The sequence below is a fragment of the Bubalus bubalis genome, chromosome 3, assembly GCF_019923935.1.
Source record: "Bubalus bubalis isolate 160015118507 breed Murrah chromosome 3, NDDB_SH_1, whole genome shotgun sequence".
In the NCBI taxonomy this organism is placed as follows: domain Eukaryota; kingdom Metazoa; phylum Chordata; class Mammalia; order Artiodactyla; family Bovidae; genus Bubalus; species Bubalus bubalis.
In genome coordinates, this window is record NC_059159.1 from 103759527 (window position 1) to 103778567 (window position 19041).

Below are 19041 nucleotides of genomic sequence, written 5' to 3' on the forward strand. Positions count from 1 at the left end.
GTTGCATATGGAGTTAATGACTTTGTGCTTAGAAACTGTCAAGACTTCAAAGGCTTGCTTCCAAACAAAGCAGTGACATATTCAGATTTTGTCTGAAGAGATTACTTTTTGATTTGGGGCAAGACATATTTAGTGGGAGGAGACTGGAGGTAAAGGCGCTTGTTAATACAGATACAATTTCTAGTGCGAGTATTCAAGACCGAAGAGTCAGTTCAAGATTGGCTATTAAATAAATTATGTTTCACAGATTCTCAAACTTAGTTTTGAAATTACTGATTCCTGTTTTTTGAGGTATAGTCAATGAAATCTATTAAGAAGAGTTCTAAGGAAGAAACATAAAACAGTCCCTTTTATATTTGGAAACAGAGTTTGTGTGAGTTGGAATAAACTGTTTTTTGTCTTGATTTTCAATTACTGTTTCCACCTGTTAGTGACAATGCTTATAGCTTTTACTTTCTGGTATAGTGTCTGCACTCATGCATAGCAGCACTTCACATTGGAGATGTTGGTGCAATAAGGAAAGAAAAGATCAATTCAAAAATAACATATATTCAAACTTAAATACAAACAATGCCGTGGTAAATTACACCTAAGATAGCTGAAGCTTACTTTATCCAGTGATTTCACTGCAAGTTTTCATGGAAACGGAAGCCTTCAAGGAACATTCTTTTTACAAAACCTGGGTTAGGAAACCAAAACCAAAGAGTTATAAAGGTCTCCTTATGAAACAGATTTCAGAGCTATAAAGTTTAATGAGCTATGAAAACCCTGCAATCCAAGTACTGCTTTTAGAATTAGATGTAATATGGTTGTATTTAAGAAGTGATATACAATTCTCAGTGATATTCATAGTTCATAAGACTTTAGTTTCTTACAGTGTTTGCTTTCTTATGAAATAAGAATATTAGAGAACCAAAGAAGTACTGAAACTTCCTTTAATTTGTTGTTGTTATTTGTTAATGGTACAAGTTTGGGATTATGGACAGTTTCTCTTGGCACAGTGTCTTGGATAATTGCTTCTATTATCAACTTCACCAACCCCTCATTGGGATTAGGAGGACAGAGGGAAATGCTTTTTTTTTAAGTATCTCTGAAGGGTTATATCATTGGCAACATTGATGGGTCTTAAGTGAAGCCAGTTACCCCACTGAGAGGAAACACTTGTACAGAAGAGGAAAAGTGTCTCTTCCTGAGTCTAAATGCAAGGGTTAAAGTATTTGTTGAACACAGTGAAAAAAGAACTTCTGTATCATTTGCTTTATAGCTTATAAAATAAGATGGTTCCAAAATTCAAATGAGTCTACTGAATGTATTAAATTTCACATAAGAAGAGACTGCCATTCATCCTGGTAAAGTATGAGGGACATTTGAAAAGTTTAAAATAGTTTATAGCATCTACTAGTATTTAATATTTTAGAATATTCAAGTTGTTTAAATACATTAGGGGTTTTTTATGAATCTATATGTGCATATCTTCCATAGTGTAAATGTATGTGCTTCACCTGCTCCTATAAGAAAATTCAAGTATAAATAGTAATTATTTTATCAAAAGAAATCATTTTTTGGAGTTCAGTTTGTGCATTTTTTTTTTCTCATTAGTTTGGAATCACTGTAGCTATAGAGTTTATAATGATTTTTGTTTTGCATAGCTTTGTAATTTTTAGAACTCCTTTACATATGGTATCTAATCTGAAGATCTGATAGGGGAGTAGAGGAAATTTCCACTAGTAGAGGAAATTTCCACTTATCTGCAAATCAAATTCCCAGCAACACCACCATATGGGAACATAGCCATGAGTCTGGAAATAAATGGAAACAGCTTCTGATTGAAAAACAGATGTCACAGAGCCCATAGATTAGCTTAATTGAAAAGATGAAGCCATCCTCAAGTCATTTACCTAAAATAAAGGAGCAGATTAGAGCCCACTTGATTCATAGGCAATCGTGAGATATAACAGCTGGCAAGAGGAAATAAAAGTAGACAAGTGTCTTTGATTCCCTTTTGGGTTATTCAGCCCAGCAATCTGCATATTCCATGGAGGAACACGTAGACCTAGGCACTCCAGTAGGCCCTTTAAGTAGCACTATAGTGACTAAAATCTAGTGATAACCATTTGGCATATTGATGGCATTATAGGTAATCAAAAAGAGGTTAAGTACTCTGATTAAGGAAGCAGGAGAACGTGTAATAATTGGGTAATTTTTAAGACCTTCCTTTTGAAAATATTTCAAATGAAAATAACTTCTGCACTTAAATGAGGTAATCTTCAGTTTTCAAGGAATTTCACTCATGGACTAATTTGCTTACTCTAATATAGACAATAAATAAATTAGGTTAGTGTAGAGCAAAAAGGAAGTGAATAATTTTCAGCTATATGATCTAAATAAAAATCTCTGCTGCACTTTCTTTTTAATATTTAAAAGACACACATTGAGAGTGTTGGCACATATATTTCAGTTATTCTTCCAAATTCTAGTAGCAAAAGTGGTGGAATAGAGTCAAGTGCTTTTGACAATGTGCTTTGCTGCATTTGATTCCTTCACCAAATACGTAACAATCAATGGTGCATATAGAATATGTCCATCACATCTAAGAGCGAATTCACAGAATCATAGAAAGAGCTGGAGCAAGGGGTCACCTAGTGCACCTAAAAGTGCAGTTTTCTTGATGAGAAAACTGAAGTCTATAACAGTAGGTAATATATCAACGATCATATAGAAACCAGGACAAGAACCCAGGCCTCTTATCTTTGATCTTATAAGAATTCTTTCCCTAAAGAGGTAGTATAGCCCAGAGAGAAATGTACACATGTAATTAAAGTTTTGCATATGAAATAAAGGGGAAGATTACAGTTGAGTATGTCCTAAATAAGTGAAGAAACGTGTCACTTCCTGACTCTGTGAACAATCTCTTCATAGTAATTGGATTCTGTGAAAAAAGAATTTTTGCTGCAGTGAGGGGAGGAAAATAGAGGCCAATTGAAAAGCAAGGCTAGTTGTGCTTTGGCTGTAGACAGATGTGAAAGCATGCGTGTTCCTAAGGAGTGAGGGCAAGAACTTCTGTCATTAGAAGACCTTTCTTAATATAGTTTTGTAGACTAGTGAAAAGAATTCTATATTTAAAGGTTGAAAATAGGGATTTGAGTACAGGCTGCTTGGCACTTTGGTGTGTATGACTGAACTTCACTGAACCTCAGTTTCTTCATCTGCAAAATGGAAATTAATAATAATTGTTATTGTTGTTGTTCAGTCGCCCAGTCATGTCTGACTCTTTACAGTCCCATGGACTGTGGCATGCCAGGCCTCCCTGTCCCTCACCATCTCCCGGAGTTTGTCCAAGTTCACATTCATTGCATCAGTGATGCCATCCAGCAGTCTCATCCTCTGACGCCTTCTTCTCCTCCTGCCCTTGATCTTTCCCAGCATCAGGGGCTTTGCTAATCAGTCATTTGTTCACATCAGATGACCAAAATACTGGAGGTTTAGCTTCAGCATCAGTCCTTCCCGTGAATATTCAGGGTTGATCCCCCTTAAGATTGACTGGTTTGATCTCTTGTGTCCAAGGGACTTTCAGGAATCTCCAGCACCACAGTTTGAAGGCATCAATTCTTTGGCATTCAGCCTTCTTTATAATCCAGCTGTCACAATCTTACATGACCACTGGAAAGACCATAGCCTTGACTCTGCGGACCTTTGTTGGCAGAATAATGTCTCTGTTTTTCAGCACACTGTCTAGATTTGTCATAACTTTCCTGCCAAGAAGCAGTCTTCTGATTTCATGGCTGCAGTCACCGTCTATCATTGTCTGCAGTGATTTTGGAGCCCAAGAAGAGGAAAGTGAAAGTTGCTCAGTCGTGTCCGACTCTTTGTGACACCATGGACTATACAGTCCTTGGAATTCTCCAGGACAGAATACTGGAGTGGGTAGCCTTTCTCTTCTCCTGAGGATCTTCCCAACCCAGGGATTAAACCCAGGTCTCCCACATTGCAGGCAGATTCTTTACCAGCTGAGCCACAAGGGAAGCCCAAGAATACTGGAGTGGGTAGCCTATCCCTTCCTCAGGGGATCTTCCCGACCTAGGAATCGAACCAGGGTCTCCTGTATTGCAGGCAGATTCTTTACCAACTGAGCTGTGAAGGAAGGGGAAATCTGTCACTAATTCCACCTTTTCTCTTTCTATTTGCCATGCAGTAATGAGGCCAGACGCCACAATCTTAGTGTTTTTATTTAGTCTTAAGCCAGCTCTTTCATTCTCCTCCTTCACCCTCATCAAGAGGCACTTTAGTTCCTCTTCTCTTTCTGCCGTTAGAGTGGTAACATTTGGACATCGGAGGTTGTTGATGTTTCTCCCACCTATCTTGATTCCAGCTTGTAACTCATCCAGCCTGGCATTTCTCATGATGTGCTCAGCATATAGATTAATCAAAGAAGGTGACAGCAAACAGCCCTGTCATGCTCCTTTCTCATTCTTGAACCACTCAGTTGTTCCATACAGGGTTCTAACTGTTGCTTCTTGATCTGCATACAGGTTTCTCAGAAAACAGGTAAGATGGTCTGGTATTCCCATCTCTCTAAGAGCTTTCCACAGTTTGTCATGACAAAGGTGCTGATGAACCTATTTTCAGGGCAGGAATAAAAACTCAGACATAGAGAACAGACTTATGGACACAGTGGGGGAAGGAGAAGGTGGACCAAATTGAGAAAGTAGTTTTGAAATACATATATTATTATGTGTAAAATGGACAGCTAACAAGATGTTGCTGTGTAGCACAGGGAGCTCAGCCTGGTACTCTGTGACAACTAGAGGGGTGGGATGGGGCAGGGGGAGATGGGATGGAGATTCAAGAGGGAGGGAACATATGCACACCTATGACTAATTCATGTAGATGTATGGCAGAAATGAACACAACATTGTAAATCAGTTATCCTCCAATTGAAAATACTTTTTTTAATTAAAAAAAAACACACAAAAGCACTCAACTCCTCCACCTGCCCATTCTTCCTGCCTTTACCACCCCCTCCATGGGCATTGATCCCCTGGGTGCTCGCCAACAACTTCCAGAATACAATTCTCTGTCTCAAGATATGTTTTCTTCTTCTATATAGCAAAGGGAAATATACTCAGTATTTTTAAATAACCTACAAGGGAAAAGATTCTGAAAATGAACTGTATTTTATATAATCATTGAGCTGTACATCTGAAACTAGCATGATAATGTAAATCAACTATACTTCAATTTAAAAAAATTAAAGACTAAGGCTGTTTTGGAGAACAATGAAGGTTGGAAATTGGACAAGTTTGGCTTTCATTTCTTCACACCTCTGGGCCAGTGGTTTTCAACTGTGATTGATGTTAATGGTTTACAGTTCCTTTCCTGACCATAAATTCCCTGAGGTCATTACTGAGATAAGCATCTAGGACTGGTAAATTGCTCTGAGGCAGCTGAAGGTGGCAGGAGTCTTTAGTGAGAAGATGATCAGATGTCTGTGCGTTTGACTTTTGGAAAAAAATAAGGAATCTTGACACTGAGGTATTTAATGTTTACTATACTGCTGCAGCAAGTCCCTAATGTAAATATATTTTCCACTGAAGATAGAATCATAAATAATCACATTCAGTAATTATTAAGTATAGTAATTCATGTAAAGTTTGTTAATATTAATTCTTCTGATGAACATTTATTGAACTTGTGAAATGTTCATTTATATGCAAGATCTCATTTGGCAATTATATTGTTTGTTATTTACTGATAAGGAAACAGGCTTATTTAATTTTGCTTTATGCAAGAAGCTCACTAATTTATTTTTTCTGAGATAGAGCTTCAGATGCCCTTTTTTGTTTTTGTTACTATCTTGCAGTCAGGTGGAGTCATGTTGTCATTCTCCAAATAAAGGAAGAGTGGAAGCATTCCTCTAGGATCAGTTTAACAGAAAGGACCAGCTATACATAAAAGAAGTATCATAAAGGTGTCATACATATTTGTAACAAGAATATATCAGTTCTACATAGTTAAGCCTAAATTACCTACAATAGGAGAACTCAATGAAAGAATTCATGAGCTAAGGGAATTGTATTTGCTTCTTTCAACAGTGCATTTTCAGCACCTAGGAGAGCAGTGAGCATCATTTGTGAAATGAATAAAGGATCCACAGGCTTCTGTTTCAGCCAACAGCTTCAACCTCTTCCCTGCTTCTCCCACATTTCCTACTAAACTGCTGCAGTGAACTCAAATACTCCCATTTGAATTTAATTTTTCCTACTCTTCTTTCCCAATTATAGATGTAGAGCTAATGACAAGACAAATATAGAGCTACTAACAAAGATTGAAAAGTTGTAATAACTGTCATTAATCAGCAGGGTTGATGCTATAAGTCAAGATAGAAACATATTCAGTGTGACATCAAGAAGTCCATTACTATTCTGAAAAGATGGCACTCAACATGATTTTCTTCTGATCTGTTCATGTTTATATCATTTGATTTACTTCATACCTCAAGTCACCTAAGAATTTTCTGGGACAATTTTTCCAAAGGAAATGTCATGATTCCTGCAGAAAATTTTAGCCTTTTGTCCCAGTTATGAGCTCAACATTTAGGTTTGCTCATGCAAATCAAATGATTTTGTACTCTCTATAGTTATAAGCATAATGATGACTCTAAATGCCTATACAGCTCAGATTTTACATCTTGCTTGTGCATTTTTCTCCTGGTTCAAAGATAGTTGTCCAAATGGTTCATTTAGTCTGTTGAAAATCCTTCTGCCTGTTACTATTAGTTGAATGTGATAGTAAATATATACCCTTCTTTGCCTTCCATTGAACTCCTTCAGTGTCTGTATGTATGAGATTATTGACAGAATTAGATATTATTTTACAGTAGAGTTACAGCTGTCCAAGTTCTAAATAATAGCTATGACTAACCCCATGGGGGAAGATTCCTAATAATTTTCTAAGTTTCTTTGTTAGTGACAGGTTTCATGCATAACGCCCAGCTATTAAAGCATTAGAGTTTCTTTGATTTCTTAATCATTAACAACTTTAGCTCTGATTGCCCATGGAGTTGCAAGCTGTTAAAATTATCGTTTGGCTCTTACTAATTTTGAAACCAAGAGCTGTTTGTTCATTTGATGTAGCACAGGTCTTTATCAGAGCACACACAACTCGAGCACTAAGAATCGACTATAAGAAAGCCTATTATAAAACAATAAATTTGTAAAAATAAATGGGAGTAAAAGGAGAGAATTCTTAAAACACTAAAGAGTTTTGTTTTTTGAAAGATTCAACAAATTTTTTTCAGTAGAAAACTTTTTTTTGGTAATTTTAGTATTTAAATAGAGATTATTTTATTTAGAAAAGATAGAGACATGGCTGGTTCTTGTTGATGTTTGAAAGAAAACAACAAAATTCTCTAAAGCAATTATCCTTCAATTAAAAAATAAATTAAAAAAAAGGATAGGAAATCTGAAAGCTGTGTTTCAGTGCTAAAAGGTCACTTGAAATTCAACCAGAGCTAAGATAATGTTGGATTATCGTGTAAGCCAATGGAATATTAAAGCATCCTGGAAAATTCTATGCATACACAGCCTTTTCAAAGCTATGCCCCTACAATACTTTACCTATAGTAAAGTAGGTATTTGTTATCTAGGTTTTCTATTTGTTAAGATCAATTGATGGTCTGATACAGTGAAAGGTGTTACCTTGACCATTCATTCATACATTCATTTGATCATCCACCATCTATTCAGAGATAGTTATTTACATTCCAAATATAGTTTATTGAAAAAAATTGAGAAATGACTTATAAAAATGACTTTTCTGTAATGTTATGGTTCTATTTCTACAATATTTGACTGAATGAATTTATTATTGGGTCAAGATGCTCCTATAGACTAATTCTGTGACGACTACCTAAGAAATATATGAGAAGCTAGTTAAAATAATAAATTCCTAATCCCTATTCTCAAAGATTTTGTTGGATAGATCTAGGGTAAGCCTAGCATTTTAATTTTTTTGAAACCTACTCAAATACTGATCAGAGAAGGCAATGGCACCCCACTCCAGTACTCTTGCCTGGAAAATCCCATGGACGGAGGAGCCTGGTGGGCTGCAGTCCGTGGGGTCACTGAGGGTCAGACACGACTGAGCGACTTCACTTTCATTTTTCACTTTCATGCATTGTAGAAGGAAATGGCAACCCACTCCAGTGTTCTTGCCTGGAGAATCCCAGGGACGGGGGAGCCTGATGGGCTGCCGTCTATGGGGTCGCACAGAGTCGGACACGACTGAAGTGACTTAGCAGCAGCAGCAGCAGATACTGATATATAAATAGCTTTCAAAACTTCATATAATATCATCTATAACTATTTCTTCCAAGAAGAGTCAGTTACCACATGTATTTGTTTATCTTATGTTTAATGTGGCTATTCAACTTCCTATTAAACTCCCTCCTTCTCTGGGAAGCCCCAGTGCTCTAAAGTAAGGGCAGGGATAGGATGTTATCCTTAGATAGGACATCAGAAAAATGAACATCCAGCTTTCCTCAGTTCAATATTTCTAATTTCTTGGGGTTTCTTTCTAAGTATTAATTTAGTACCAGGCAATACCTGGCATTTGGAAATGCCACTACTAGGAAAAGTCAGCACTGCCTGGAAGCTCTCTCTTATTTATAGGCCCACACTCATACTGTTCTTATATATGAGCCATAAATCTGCCCTTCCAATGTCATTCTTTTTTAATACTTATCTGTGTGGCTGCGTCAGGTCTTAGTTGTAGCACGTGAGATCTTTTGTCATGGTGCATGAACTCTGGCTGTGGCACACAGGCTCAGTGGTTGCAGTGGGCAAGCTCCAGAGTGCACAGGCTTTAGTAGTTGTGGACTGTGGGCTCTGAAGTGCTTTGAAGTATGCAGTCTCTGTAGTTGTGATGCGTGGGCTTTGTTGCTCCGTGGCATATGGAATCATAAGTTTCCCGACTGGTAATCGAACCCATGTCCTCTGCTTTGCAAGGTAGATTCTTAACCGCTAGACCACCACAGAAATCTCTTTTGTCATTCTTTATGTCACAAAACCCTCCCAAACTTGTCTTCACAGCTTTTTCTAAAGAGATACAACATAAGCTTCTGGCATGTAGAGGTCCTATTACTGAGGCGAAGGGCTTCCCTGGTGGCTCTGACGATGAAGAGTCTGCCTGCAATGTAGGAGACCTGGATTTGATCCCTGAGTCAGGAAGATCTTTGGAGAGGGAATTGGTAACCCTCTCCATTATTCTTGCCTAGTAAATCCCATGGATGGAAGAGCCTGGTGGGCTACAGTTCATGGGTCACAAAGAGTCGGACACAACTGAATGACTAACATTTTATTATTACCCAGGCAAGCAAAAATAGAAACACTTAGTGCATTTTCACCCAATCCATTCAATCCATCATTCACTTTGCAACCCTTACTCTATGGTTAGAATTAAACCTCCTATTGCCCAGTTTTGAATGTATTTTCTTTTTTTTTTTTTTCTTCACTTCTTCTTTATAAGATTTGTTCTTAAGTACTGACCTGCAGAAATTTCTCCAGAATTAACTTATTTCCTTTTTGTCTACAAGCTAATCTTAATGAATTTTTGAATCTCCTGTATAATAGAATATACCTCTAATCAGTGCTTCGCACTCAGTATCATTATTATTAAGCATAATCATTCATTAATTATAATATATTGTGATTTGAGTGCTTATTAAAGATAACTCTCGTCTTTCTGAGGAAGTAGCTCATTTTCCTTGCAGACTATAGGCTTGCTGAGCACTGTGTGCAAGTAGAAGATGACACAGCACGTGTACAATGTCTGTATGTCAGTCTAAGGTGAATATATGTCATATCCTTTTATGGTCCTTGGTATTTGTGCCTACTGAACATCTGTAGTATACTAGATGCTGTGCAGGACAAAGGAAACTGATAAAGCATAGCTGGACAAAGTCTAATAATTACTCTCTCATCCTACATTGAAAATTAATATAATTGAAGACTATAGGAAATATTTCCATTTTGCTCTTCTCTAGAGTAAGTAATCAAGTCCCTTTAACCACTTTTGTTTATTAACTCCGTGATCCCCAAACTCTATTACATAAATGAAGAAACATAGTTAAACAATTTTAGCTTCTTTTATTAGTGATATAAAATTTCATAGTTGAAAAAAGCAGGCTAAAATAAAATGAAACCTGGAATGGATCAATGAGGATAAAAGCTTCTCTAACCGTATTCCCTAAAGATAAAATCATTAAAGTCTTCTAGAACAGAATGGTTAGTAACTGCTCCCCCACAAAAGTACTCAAAGTTCTTGCCTCACAAAGGATTTTTTCTTTGCCTCTCTAAGATGATTCTTTAAGGAGGGGAAAAATCAGAAAAACATTCTTTTTTTTTTAATAAATGGCACTTCTTGCACACTACAGTACTAAACCATGTGTTATCTCTTGATGTGGCCCCAATTGAAAAGTACTTTCAGATGTTTTTTTCCATTATATAAAAGAATAGGCTTGAGTTCTTTTATATCATTAGAAAATAACAACCAACATTTTGGTGTACGGGGTCATCACTAAAATGATAATAAGAATGAAGCGTGTTGTATCCTTTGTTCACCCTGTTCATCTTCTGACTTTATTTTTGCTTTTCATATAGTTCTTTGTGAGATTCCTGTCACATAAAAAATACAAGTAAATGTCATTATGAGTGACTGCAGTTTTTCATGGAAGTTTCATTTATCTAAGTCATAACATTCAAAGTTGAATTGCTTCCTAAGGCAACCTCAACATTAGTTTGTCCGATGTTTCACCAGGTTCATTCATTTCCTCTCTGTTGTCAGACTGTAGGTGTCTTTGAGTATATCTTGTTCATGTATTGGGGACATTGCTACTCACAATAACTTCATATTAACACACTATAAACAGTTAACTTACAGTATCAGTGTAAGAGTCAAGTATCTGGATGGTAAGACTATTAGGTGGTTCTGTTTATAAATACATTTAAAAATAGGGAGAAATGGAAGGACAAACAGCATAAAGTGCATAAGTGTAGATAATAAACTTACTGTAGATTTTAACATTTTCTTACATTTATCTGTTTTTTTAAATTTCTAAAATGAATAAAAATATTTGAGATCTTAGAAACAGAAGAAATTATAGTTGCTGCTTATTTCTTATTTTATATTTGCTTATCTTAGGAGACTTACCTATGCATTTTTCCTATGGTATTTCTCTCCCAGGTGTCTTTCTTTCTTGCCTATGCTGTTGAAGCATATTTTTTCTATTTTAACAGTATAGAAAGTTCTTGAGTTTATATGACTAGGACCTAAAGATAAATACATAACTATAGGTGACTTTTATTCCTTTTACTTTTTAAAATTTGATGACTCAGGTTTATAGATTGATTTTTGCATGTGTTTGGCTACAAGCTGATGCTTATGGTCTTTATATTTGCAGATGTGGACAGAAGTCAAGGGAGATTAATGTGTTGAGATGCATGGGAGGCTTTAGGTGGTATGGAAAACAGTATGGTTGAGTTTTAGGCTGAACCACATTTTGGAGATATTAATTAAATAAAAGCCATTTTAAACATTTCTCAGGCCCAAACTCCTAGATTTTAATTCAGATTCACATCCCAATGTATTTAAAATGTTTCTCCCTTGATCCATTGGCCATTAAGAATTATGTTCAAATAGTGTATTAAAAGTATAATCATGGACTTCCTTACCACTGCTGTCCAAAGAAATACTTCATAACTCTTTCATTCTTAGCTAAATTTCTGAATTTTTGAAAATGGGTACCCTTCCTAAGTGCTTCTCCTTTTTTCTTTTTACAATTTAAAAAATTTCCTCATCCTAACTTTATGAGACTATCAAGGAAGAAAATCTTTTACAACTATCATGAGACAGTTAAAGAAGATAAAATTGAATGCCTTGGGAGTTTTGTGTAGTACAAAAAAACAAGGAATAATTTGGTTTATTTGTTTTTTCCCATCTAATATTTTTAGGTACAAGCCTATGCAGAAAGTGGATGGGGTTGCAGATGGTTTCACAGGAAGTGGTCAACAGACAGGCACATCTGTTGAGCAAACTGTAATTGCCCAAAGTCAACATCATCAACAGTTTTTAGGTATGTTAAGGTGTAATACGTATTAGTTGTTATTAGAATTTTGAAAACAAGAGAACTACAGTAGTGTTTTATCCAAGTACAATGTCTATTACAGGTATTAATTACATAGATTTTTCGTGTGTGCTGAAACTATGCACATTATGTGATAGTTCTAGTTCGTTTCTACTTTTTTTGTGTCCGCTAGACTTATTTTTAAAAATCTCAAGCTATGTAAAACTTTTAAATTCATATGAATTAAAGGCTCATTTCTGTGGAATTGTTTCCCAGAATTTGTATTAATTGGGCTTTTGTGATCAAAATTGTGTTGTAGTTTCAGTAGTATTAGTAACTTCAAGTGCCAGAAGCAGTTCTCATTTCCTATGTAAAAAGTTGCATGTGCTACAATCTCAGATTAGAAAAAATTATAAACTTTTAAGTAATTTATTCTTTTAAATTGATCATAGTATTTCCTATTTTTGTAGTTTTCTAAATGGTATACATGTTTCTTGTTACTTAAAAGTTAAGGAAGTGGAACTTGAACATTTTGCATATTCCTGTAAAAGCTAAAAGTGCAAAATGCCATTTTGCACTTTAATTGACAGCTTTTCTAGGGATGAACATGCATAGTTTCGGTACAACAGATCAAAATTAGTAGAATATATCGGATGTGTATATGTATGTGTGTGTATGTGTCTGTGTGTGTGTATATGTGTCTATGTGCACTTTCTGACAAAGACAACTAAAATGTACTCTCAGGACAGAATAGCTGCTGAAGTATGAGAACATTATGGTGCATTCACAAACTAGAGTCTTCAAGTATATTCTTATAGACGTATGAGCTCTCAACAAGAATTTTTATGTTTCTTATTTTATGTTCTTACTTCAATTATAATCTTTTTTAAAAAAAAGCATATTTTGGATTACCTAGAAGACTAGAACGAATACTGTTCTGAAAATTGAGTTTCCGCATTTGTATTTGAGTTTATGATATGGCCGGCACCAAAGTGTATTGCATTAATTGTCCAGAGCTAATGAGAAAAGAACAGACTTACTATGTAAATTACGGCTTCATCCTAAGGGAAGGCTAAATGATGTCCCAGTGCTCTGTGTGGAGGAAAGTTTCACAGCTCATTTGAATATAGAAACATAATGGGAGAACCAGCCACCATGAAGTATGTGTTGGTTGTCAAACTCAAAAGTTCCTGCACTGCAGCAGTCAGTACCATATTCATGTCATGAAAGATTCAGTTACAGGACAGCATCATCATCTATCATATAAATTAACATTGTTAATTTAATGTTTTTTTAGGTTTCTTTATACTTACTTTGTAGGTCTTTTGTTTTATGATTATATGAGAGGTATAAGCATAATGAGTTTAAAGCTAATGTATTTTATATACCTAAGTAACAAAATGATAAAAATAACTAAAATTGATACTGGCCGGCTCAAGGTATTTTTCTTATCATAGGGGTCCTGTATTGAGAGAGACTGTGATATGTTATTTCCAGTATAATCATAGTGAAAATTTAGTTTCTCCAAAATTTTAAAACTATTCCCTCTATTCTTTTGTGCTGCTGCTGCTGTAACTTTTGTTTATAAAATACTAGTATGCAAAGTCCTTGCTTTTTGGACCTCTGACCTTTAATTTTTTTTCCTTTTTAGTCTGCTTAAATTTTCCTTCATTAGTCTTTAATTGGCACCATCCACAGTAACTTTTTTCCATTGTGTTGTCATGGTAACAGATGCATCTCGAGCACTTCCAGAGTTTGGAGAAGTTGAAATCTCTTCTCTGCCAGATGGTACTACCTTTGAGGATATCAAGTCACTGCAGAGTCTTTATCGAGAGCACTGTGAGGTAGGTCTTTTCAAAACATAGTATGGACACAAGCTAAGTTTTTCCAGACAACTGGCTAAAACAAATACTCCAATGTATTCCTAGAGGACAGATGAAGTTAGTTCATATTTTCTTTGAACACTGATAAGCTGTTTTTTTCTTGTCTCAAACTGGAGAAGTGAAGCATGAAGGGGAGAATAAATTTTACTTTCCATCCTCTTAGCCTAGTCTAATACGAATCCTTTGATGAAGCAGTTCCACTTCTAGGTACTTATCCTAGAAAAATCCTTACATGTGGTTGAAGATACAAGTGTATAGGGAACTTGTTGCATTATGGTTTTTAATTAAAAAGATTGATTATAACTTCAGTATCTAACAGGGACTGAATAAATAAAATATGGTATAATCTATAGAGTTGAACACTATGCAACCATTAAACAGAATAGGCAACTCTAAATGTACTTTTGTGGAACAAGCTCCAGGATTTATTTTTAAGAAAAAATGCAAGATGTAAAACAGTGAGTATAGCATACTGTTGTTTTCATGAAAAAGAACATGCTGTATACATCTCTCCAGAAGAAAGAACAAAATATTAATGCTGGTTGCCTTTGGGATCAAAACTGAGTTTAAGGAGTCAGGGGAAAGAGGCTTAATTTTTTAATACACGCTTTTTAATCTTCTGAATTTTATACTGTAAATATGTATTTTTATCAAAAACTATTTTCTAAAAATGTTTAGGCATTCCTTCCAGGGATCATTGAGGCTCTAGTTTTGCTTGTTTCTTTTTTACCCAGAGTCTTCTCTTGGTGTTTTCCATCCCTCCTCCTACTTCCTTTCTTATCATCCCAGATCAGAATTGGATACGTTGTCTCCAGGAGGTGAATTCTCTCCAAGTCCACATATACTGGCCACTTAACTGGCAGAAAGAAGATAGCAGATTGCAATAGGAATTTTCTAAAGTATCCCTCCTTTTCAAAGAGGAACTGTTTAGAATTTAAGTAGCTTTATTCCAGGGCTATTTATGATCTACTTAGAAGTAAAAGATAATCCTTGGGCAGTCCTCCTGACTGCTGACGATGCAGTATGTAGTGAGAAGTCTCAGCTCATAGCATTCACAGGTTTTTTTTTTTTTCCTACTCCAGAAATAAGAACTGCTTGAGTGAATCTGAGTGCTTGTCAAGGGTGCTAGGTTATTAACAACCAAGGGCAAGTTCTCTCCTTATTAACAAACCATGTGCCATAAGTATTTTTCAACATGTCCCGCCAGTTTGTTCCCAACATTTCTTGTTATGATGAAAAACACTGTCCGTTTCTCTTCCACTGCTGTACTTTTTCCAGTATTAGAGAATTTCTGGATGATCCTTAGTTATCAAGGAAAAAAAAACTTCTTTCTTGCTTTCTATGTGAATATCATGTCTATTCAAAGGTTTATGTATAGATGGTCTAATCATTTTCTCATTGCTCTGTGTTCAGGTGAAACTCGCTTCAAGCAACCCAGCCTATACAAATATAATTTAGATTTTTTTAAGTTTATCATATTATTCAAAATATAACTTGGGGAATGATTATTTACAACTCTAAAGAATATACACTAAAATCAATCTAAATGAAAAACTCCCCCAATAAAGATGAAAATATTATTTGGATTATAAAATTTTCATTAATTGTCAGGAATACTCTATATGAGGGCTTCCCAAGTGGCACTAGTGGTAAAGAGCCTGCCTGCCAATGCAGGAGACATTTGAGGCGTGTGTTCCATCCCTGGGTCGGGAAGATCCCCTGGAGTAGGGTATGGCAATGCACTCCAGTATTCTTGCCTGGATAATCCCATGGCCAGAGGAACCTGGCAAGCTACAGTCCATAGGGCCACAGAGAATTGGATGCAACTTAGCGCGCGCACACTCTATATGAAGAGAAAGGAACATTTATAGTAATTAATCTACATGGGAAATGGCAGTTCATAGAATAATCCTCATTTGTTTCAGAGTTACCAGTTTTCATGGCCACTCTCATGGAGCATAAAGTCATCTATGAAAAGGAAGTCCCTAATTATTGTTTCCTGTCACACTTCTAAACTTTTGATGGACAGGTACTTGGGTCTCAGATCCAGTCCTATAAATGGTTGTTTGCTTTAGGCTAGTGGCATTAGGATTATTTTAAACTATATTTGCCATACATTTTAGTCTGAACAAATTTAAAAGTGGGTGGACAGATGACAAAACGTTTTATTCATTTGTGAATGAGGCTGATACAAATGTCCTTTCAATAGAATTATTTGAGGTTATTTAATTTGAAGAGATACTTAATTTAAGGTGCACTGAATTTGTTACTTGCCTTATTTTATTTCATATTTCCTATTGTTCATGTTTTTAAGAAAGAGTAACATACCTATTTTGACTGTTATTTGGAATTCTCATAGTTGGTTTATCAAAGATACTTTGAAAGGATCACTAGTTACATAAGGAACAAATATAAGTTTCAATACAAGTTGCTCTAACAGTAATTTTTCCTTTCAATATATGCATAGTGTTCCTACAGCAGTCTCATAACTAGAGACATATAAGGTATTAGATCAGATATTACTAGTTGCTCCATTAATAGATGTCTGTCAGAAGAAGCTTAAGTTAGAATCTTTCGAGAAAGCAGGTATAATAATTTGCCTCCTGAGAAGGTTTTGGGTTTTGCTGGGAGCAGCCATATCTGGATGCCCTTTACTTTGAGGGCTTGCTTTTGCATTTTTATTGTTGCTGATATTAAAGGGTGAGGAATGTGATATTAATTTGTCCCCTTCCCTTCATTTTCATTATCCAACTACTTGCAGCCTTTCCTTCTAGTTCCCAGAACATGCTCCCAAACAAATTTTACTTAATATTTGAATTGGTCTCAAAGTGTCTTTGTATAGAACATTAGTTATTCTCTGTACCATGCACAAGGCCAGGTCTACACAGGTAGCACATACTCCAGCATTAGGAAGTCATGGTTTCCTCTTTCTTCCTTAAATGTTCAGATTGATTCTTTCAGTTGCTTCTTATTGTCTCTTAGTTTCTGTGAATTTTGCAGATCTTGAAGGTGTTGTTTTACGTGTTTTTGTTCTCAATGCTGATGACATCAAACACATTATACTGAGGACTTGTCTTTTATACTCAAAATAATCACAGAATCACGTGATCTTTGCACAAATAAGTTATTTAGTTTTATGACTGCCTTTATCTGAAGGCAAATTTGCAGACTAATTGCAATGACAGGGTGAAATTAAATATGATCATCAAAAGCTAATGAAAGTGGCAAATTTTAGCATCATTGAAAAAAATATCTTGATGCAGCTGGAGATCTGAGAAAATTAAGAAGGAGAGGTGAGGCCCATGCCCTCAAGGTTAAAAAGGAAAGAGAGTCTTACAGCTTCTTTCTAAAGGGAGTGTGTGCAAAGAGGAATGAGTGGAAGCCACTGTGTGACCACAGAGAGGCTTTTTTTCTGCCAAGACAGGCACTACCCTTGGAAGGTCAGCCTAATTCTAGTTTCTACCCCCAGCCTCTGCTTGGCTAGAAATGCTTCAGAAGCCATGGTCTGCAGCCCTAGACCAAGCTAACTTAGCCCTAACTCCATCTGCCACGCACAGGCACCTCCACACCTTTATCTTTTGCCCTCTTTCAGGACCAGTGGACACAGTTCAGTGAAGGCTGATGTGACTCAAATCTATGTTCTCTGCCCATATGAATCTAACAAGAGTGGAGGCAACCAGGGAAGCAGTGGGTTAATGGGTGAAAGAAAGCGTAGGGAAGCAAGCATGAAAATAGAGAGAAAAGAGGTAAAAATAAGGGTGGGGTGTGAGGTCATTCTGAGAGGAATACAAGTTACCCTTCTTAATCATTTACGTATGAGATATTTTCCTCCTTGTCTCTAGCTAATCTCTTTTGTGTTCCCATTTCCATTGGCAAAACTTAGTCCAGTTTCACTATGTCAGTTTATGAGCCCAAAAGTATCTTTACCTTTTAAGTCTTGTTACAGTATGTACTCCTCACACATCCCCATAAGTGATTTTGTAAGGTAATATCGATAACCATTTTGTTTTATAGGCAATATTGGATGTTGTTGTGAATCTTCAGTTTAGCCTGATAGAAAAATTGTGGCAAACATTCTGGCGCTATTCTCCCTCAACTCCAGCTGACGGCACTACCATTACCGAGTCAAGGTCAGAATCAATATGCTTTTCCAATTCATTTTCATGGCTGAGTAGATGTCACAGCTAATAAATTAGAGATATGTATACCAGTTGTGAACCTTACCTGATAACCTTAATTGAAGAGATTGAAATAAACCACAAAGTACTCTCTTGAGGTTTCAGCGTGTGTATTATAGCTCCCATTTTTATTGATTTGGGGGACTGTGGTAGAACTATTTCATCCTCATGGGTTTAGTATCATATCTGCCTTTCATACTGTCAGAAAGTCTTAACGTGCATAGGCAGCTCCGGGGGAGTATTTTATATATCCAGCCGTATGGCACCAGGGCAGTGGTGGTATAGTTCTAACCTCAGTAATATTTGATAAACTAAAACTATTTTTAAAGTCCATTTTCTTTTTTATCCTCATTTGCCATCTATTCATTTGCTACATTTATTCACACCAGCAATCTGAGTGAAATAGAAAGTCGACTTCCGAAAGCAAAGCTGATAACTCTGTGCAAACATGAGTCTATCCTGAAATGGATGTGTAACTGTGACCATGGGATGTACCAGGCTTTGGTGGAGATTCTCATCCCCGACGTCCTTAGACCTATTCCTAGTAAGTTAAATGCAGACAAGTACGGATGCTTTTGTTCTCCTACATTCCACCCAGGAAGTTTCGGGTAGTGACGTTGCAAACTAGAGTGATTCTAATCTCATTTAAATTTGCCACATAGAAAACACGCAACACAGAATATTGCATGAAAGCAGCCTAGAGCAACACTGTAGTTAAAAGGGAAAAATTCTGTTTTTCAATCTTTCATTTTCTTTTCGACGAAAAAAGACAACCTAAAGATGTGACAGCCCTGATGACTAATTGCAAGAACACTCCCAGGTCAGTCAGCCAGTGAGAAAATCATTCAACCCAAGGACA

The 19041-nt window shown here is 36.2% G+C and overlaps 1 protein-coding gene across 6 annotated transcripts in view; it reads left to right on the forward strand.

The window, feature by feature from the left end:
- Nucleotides 1-19041, forward strand: part of RFX3 (regulatory factor X3) — a 342491-nt gene that overhangs the window by 262447 nt on the left and 61003 nt on the right. For all 6 annotated transcript variants that reach the window (XM_025281551.3, XM_025281552.3, XM_044939912.2 and 3 more), the window contains 4 exons: nt 12009-12130; nt 13853-13965; nt 18019-18134; nt 18572-18726. In XM_025281551.3, coding sequence (XP_025137336.3) covers nt 12009-12130; nt 13853-13965; nt 18019-18134; nt 18572-18726 — 506 coding nt within the window. The remainder of the gene's footprint in view (nt 1-12008; nt 12131-13852; nt 13966-18018; nt 18135-18571; nt 18727-19041) is intronic.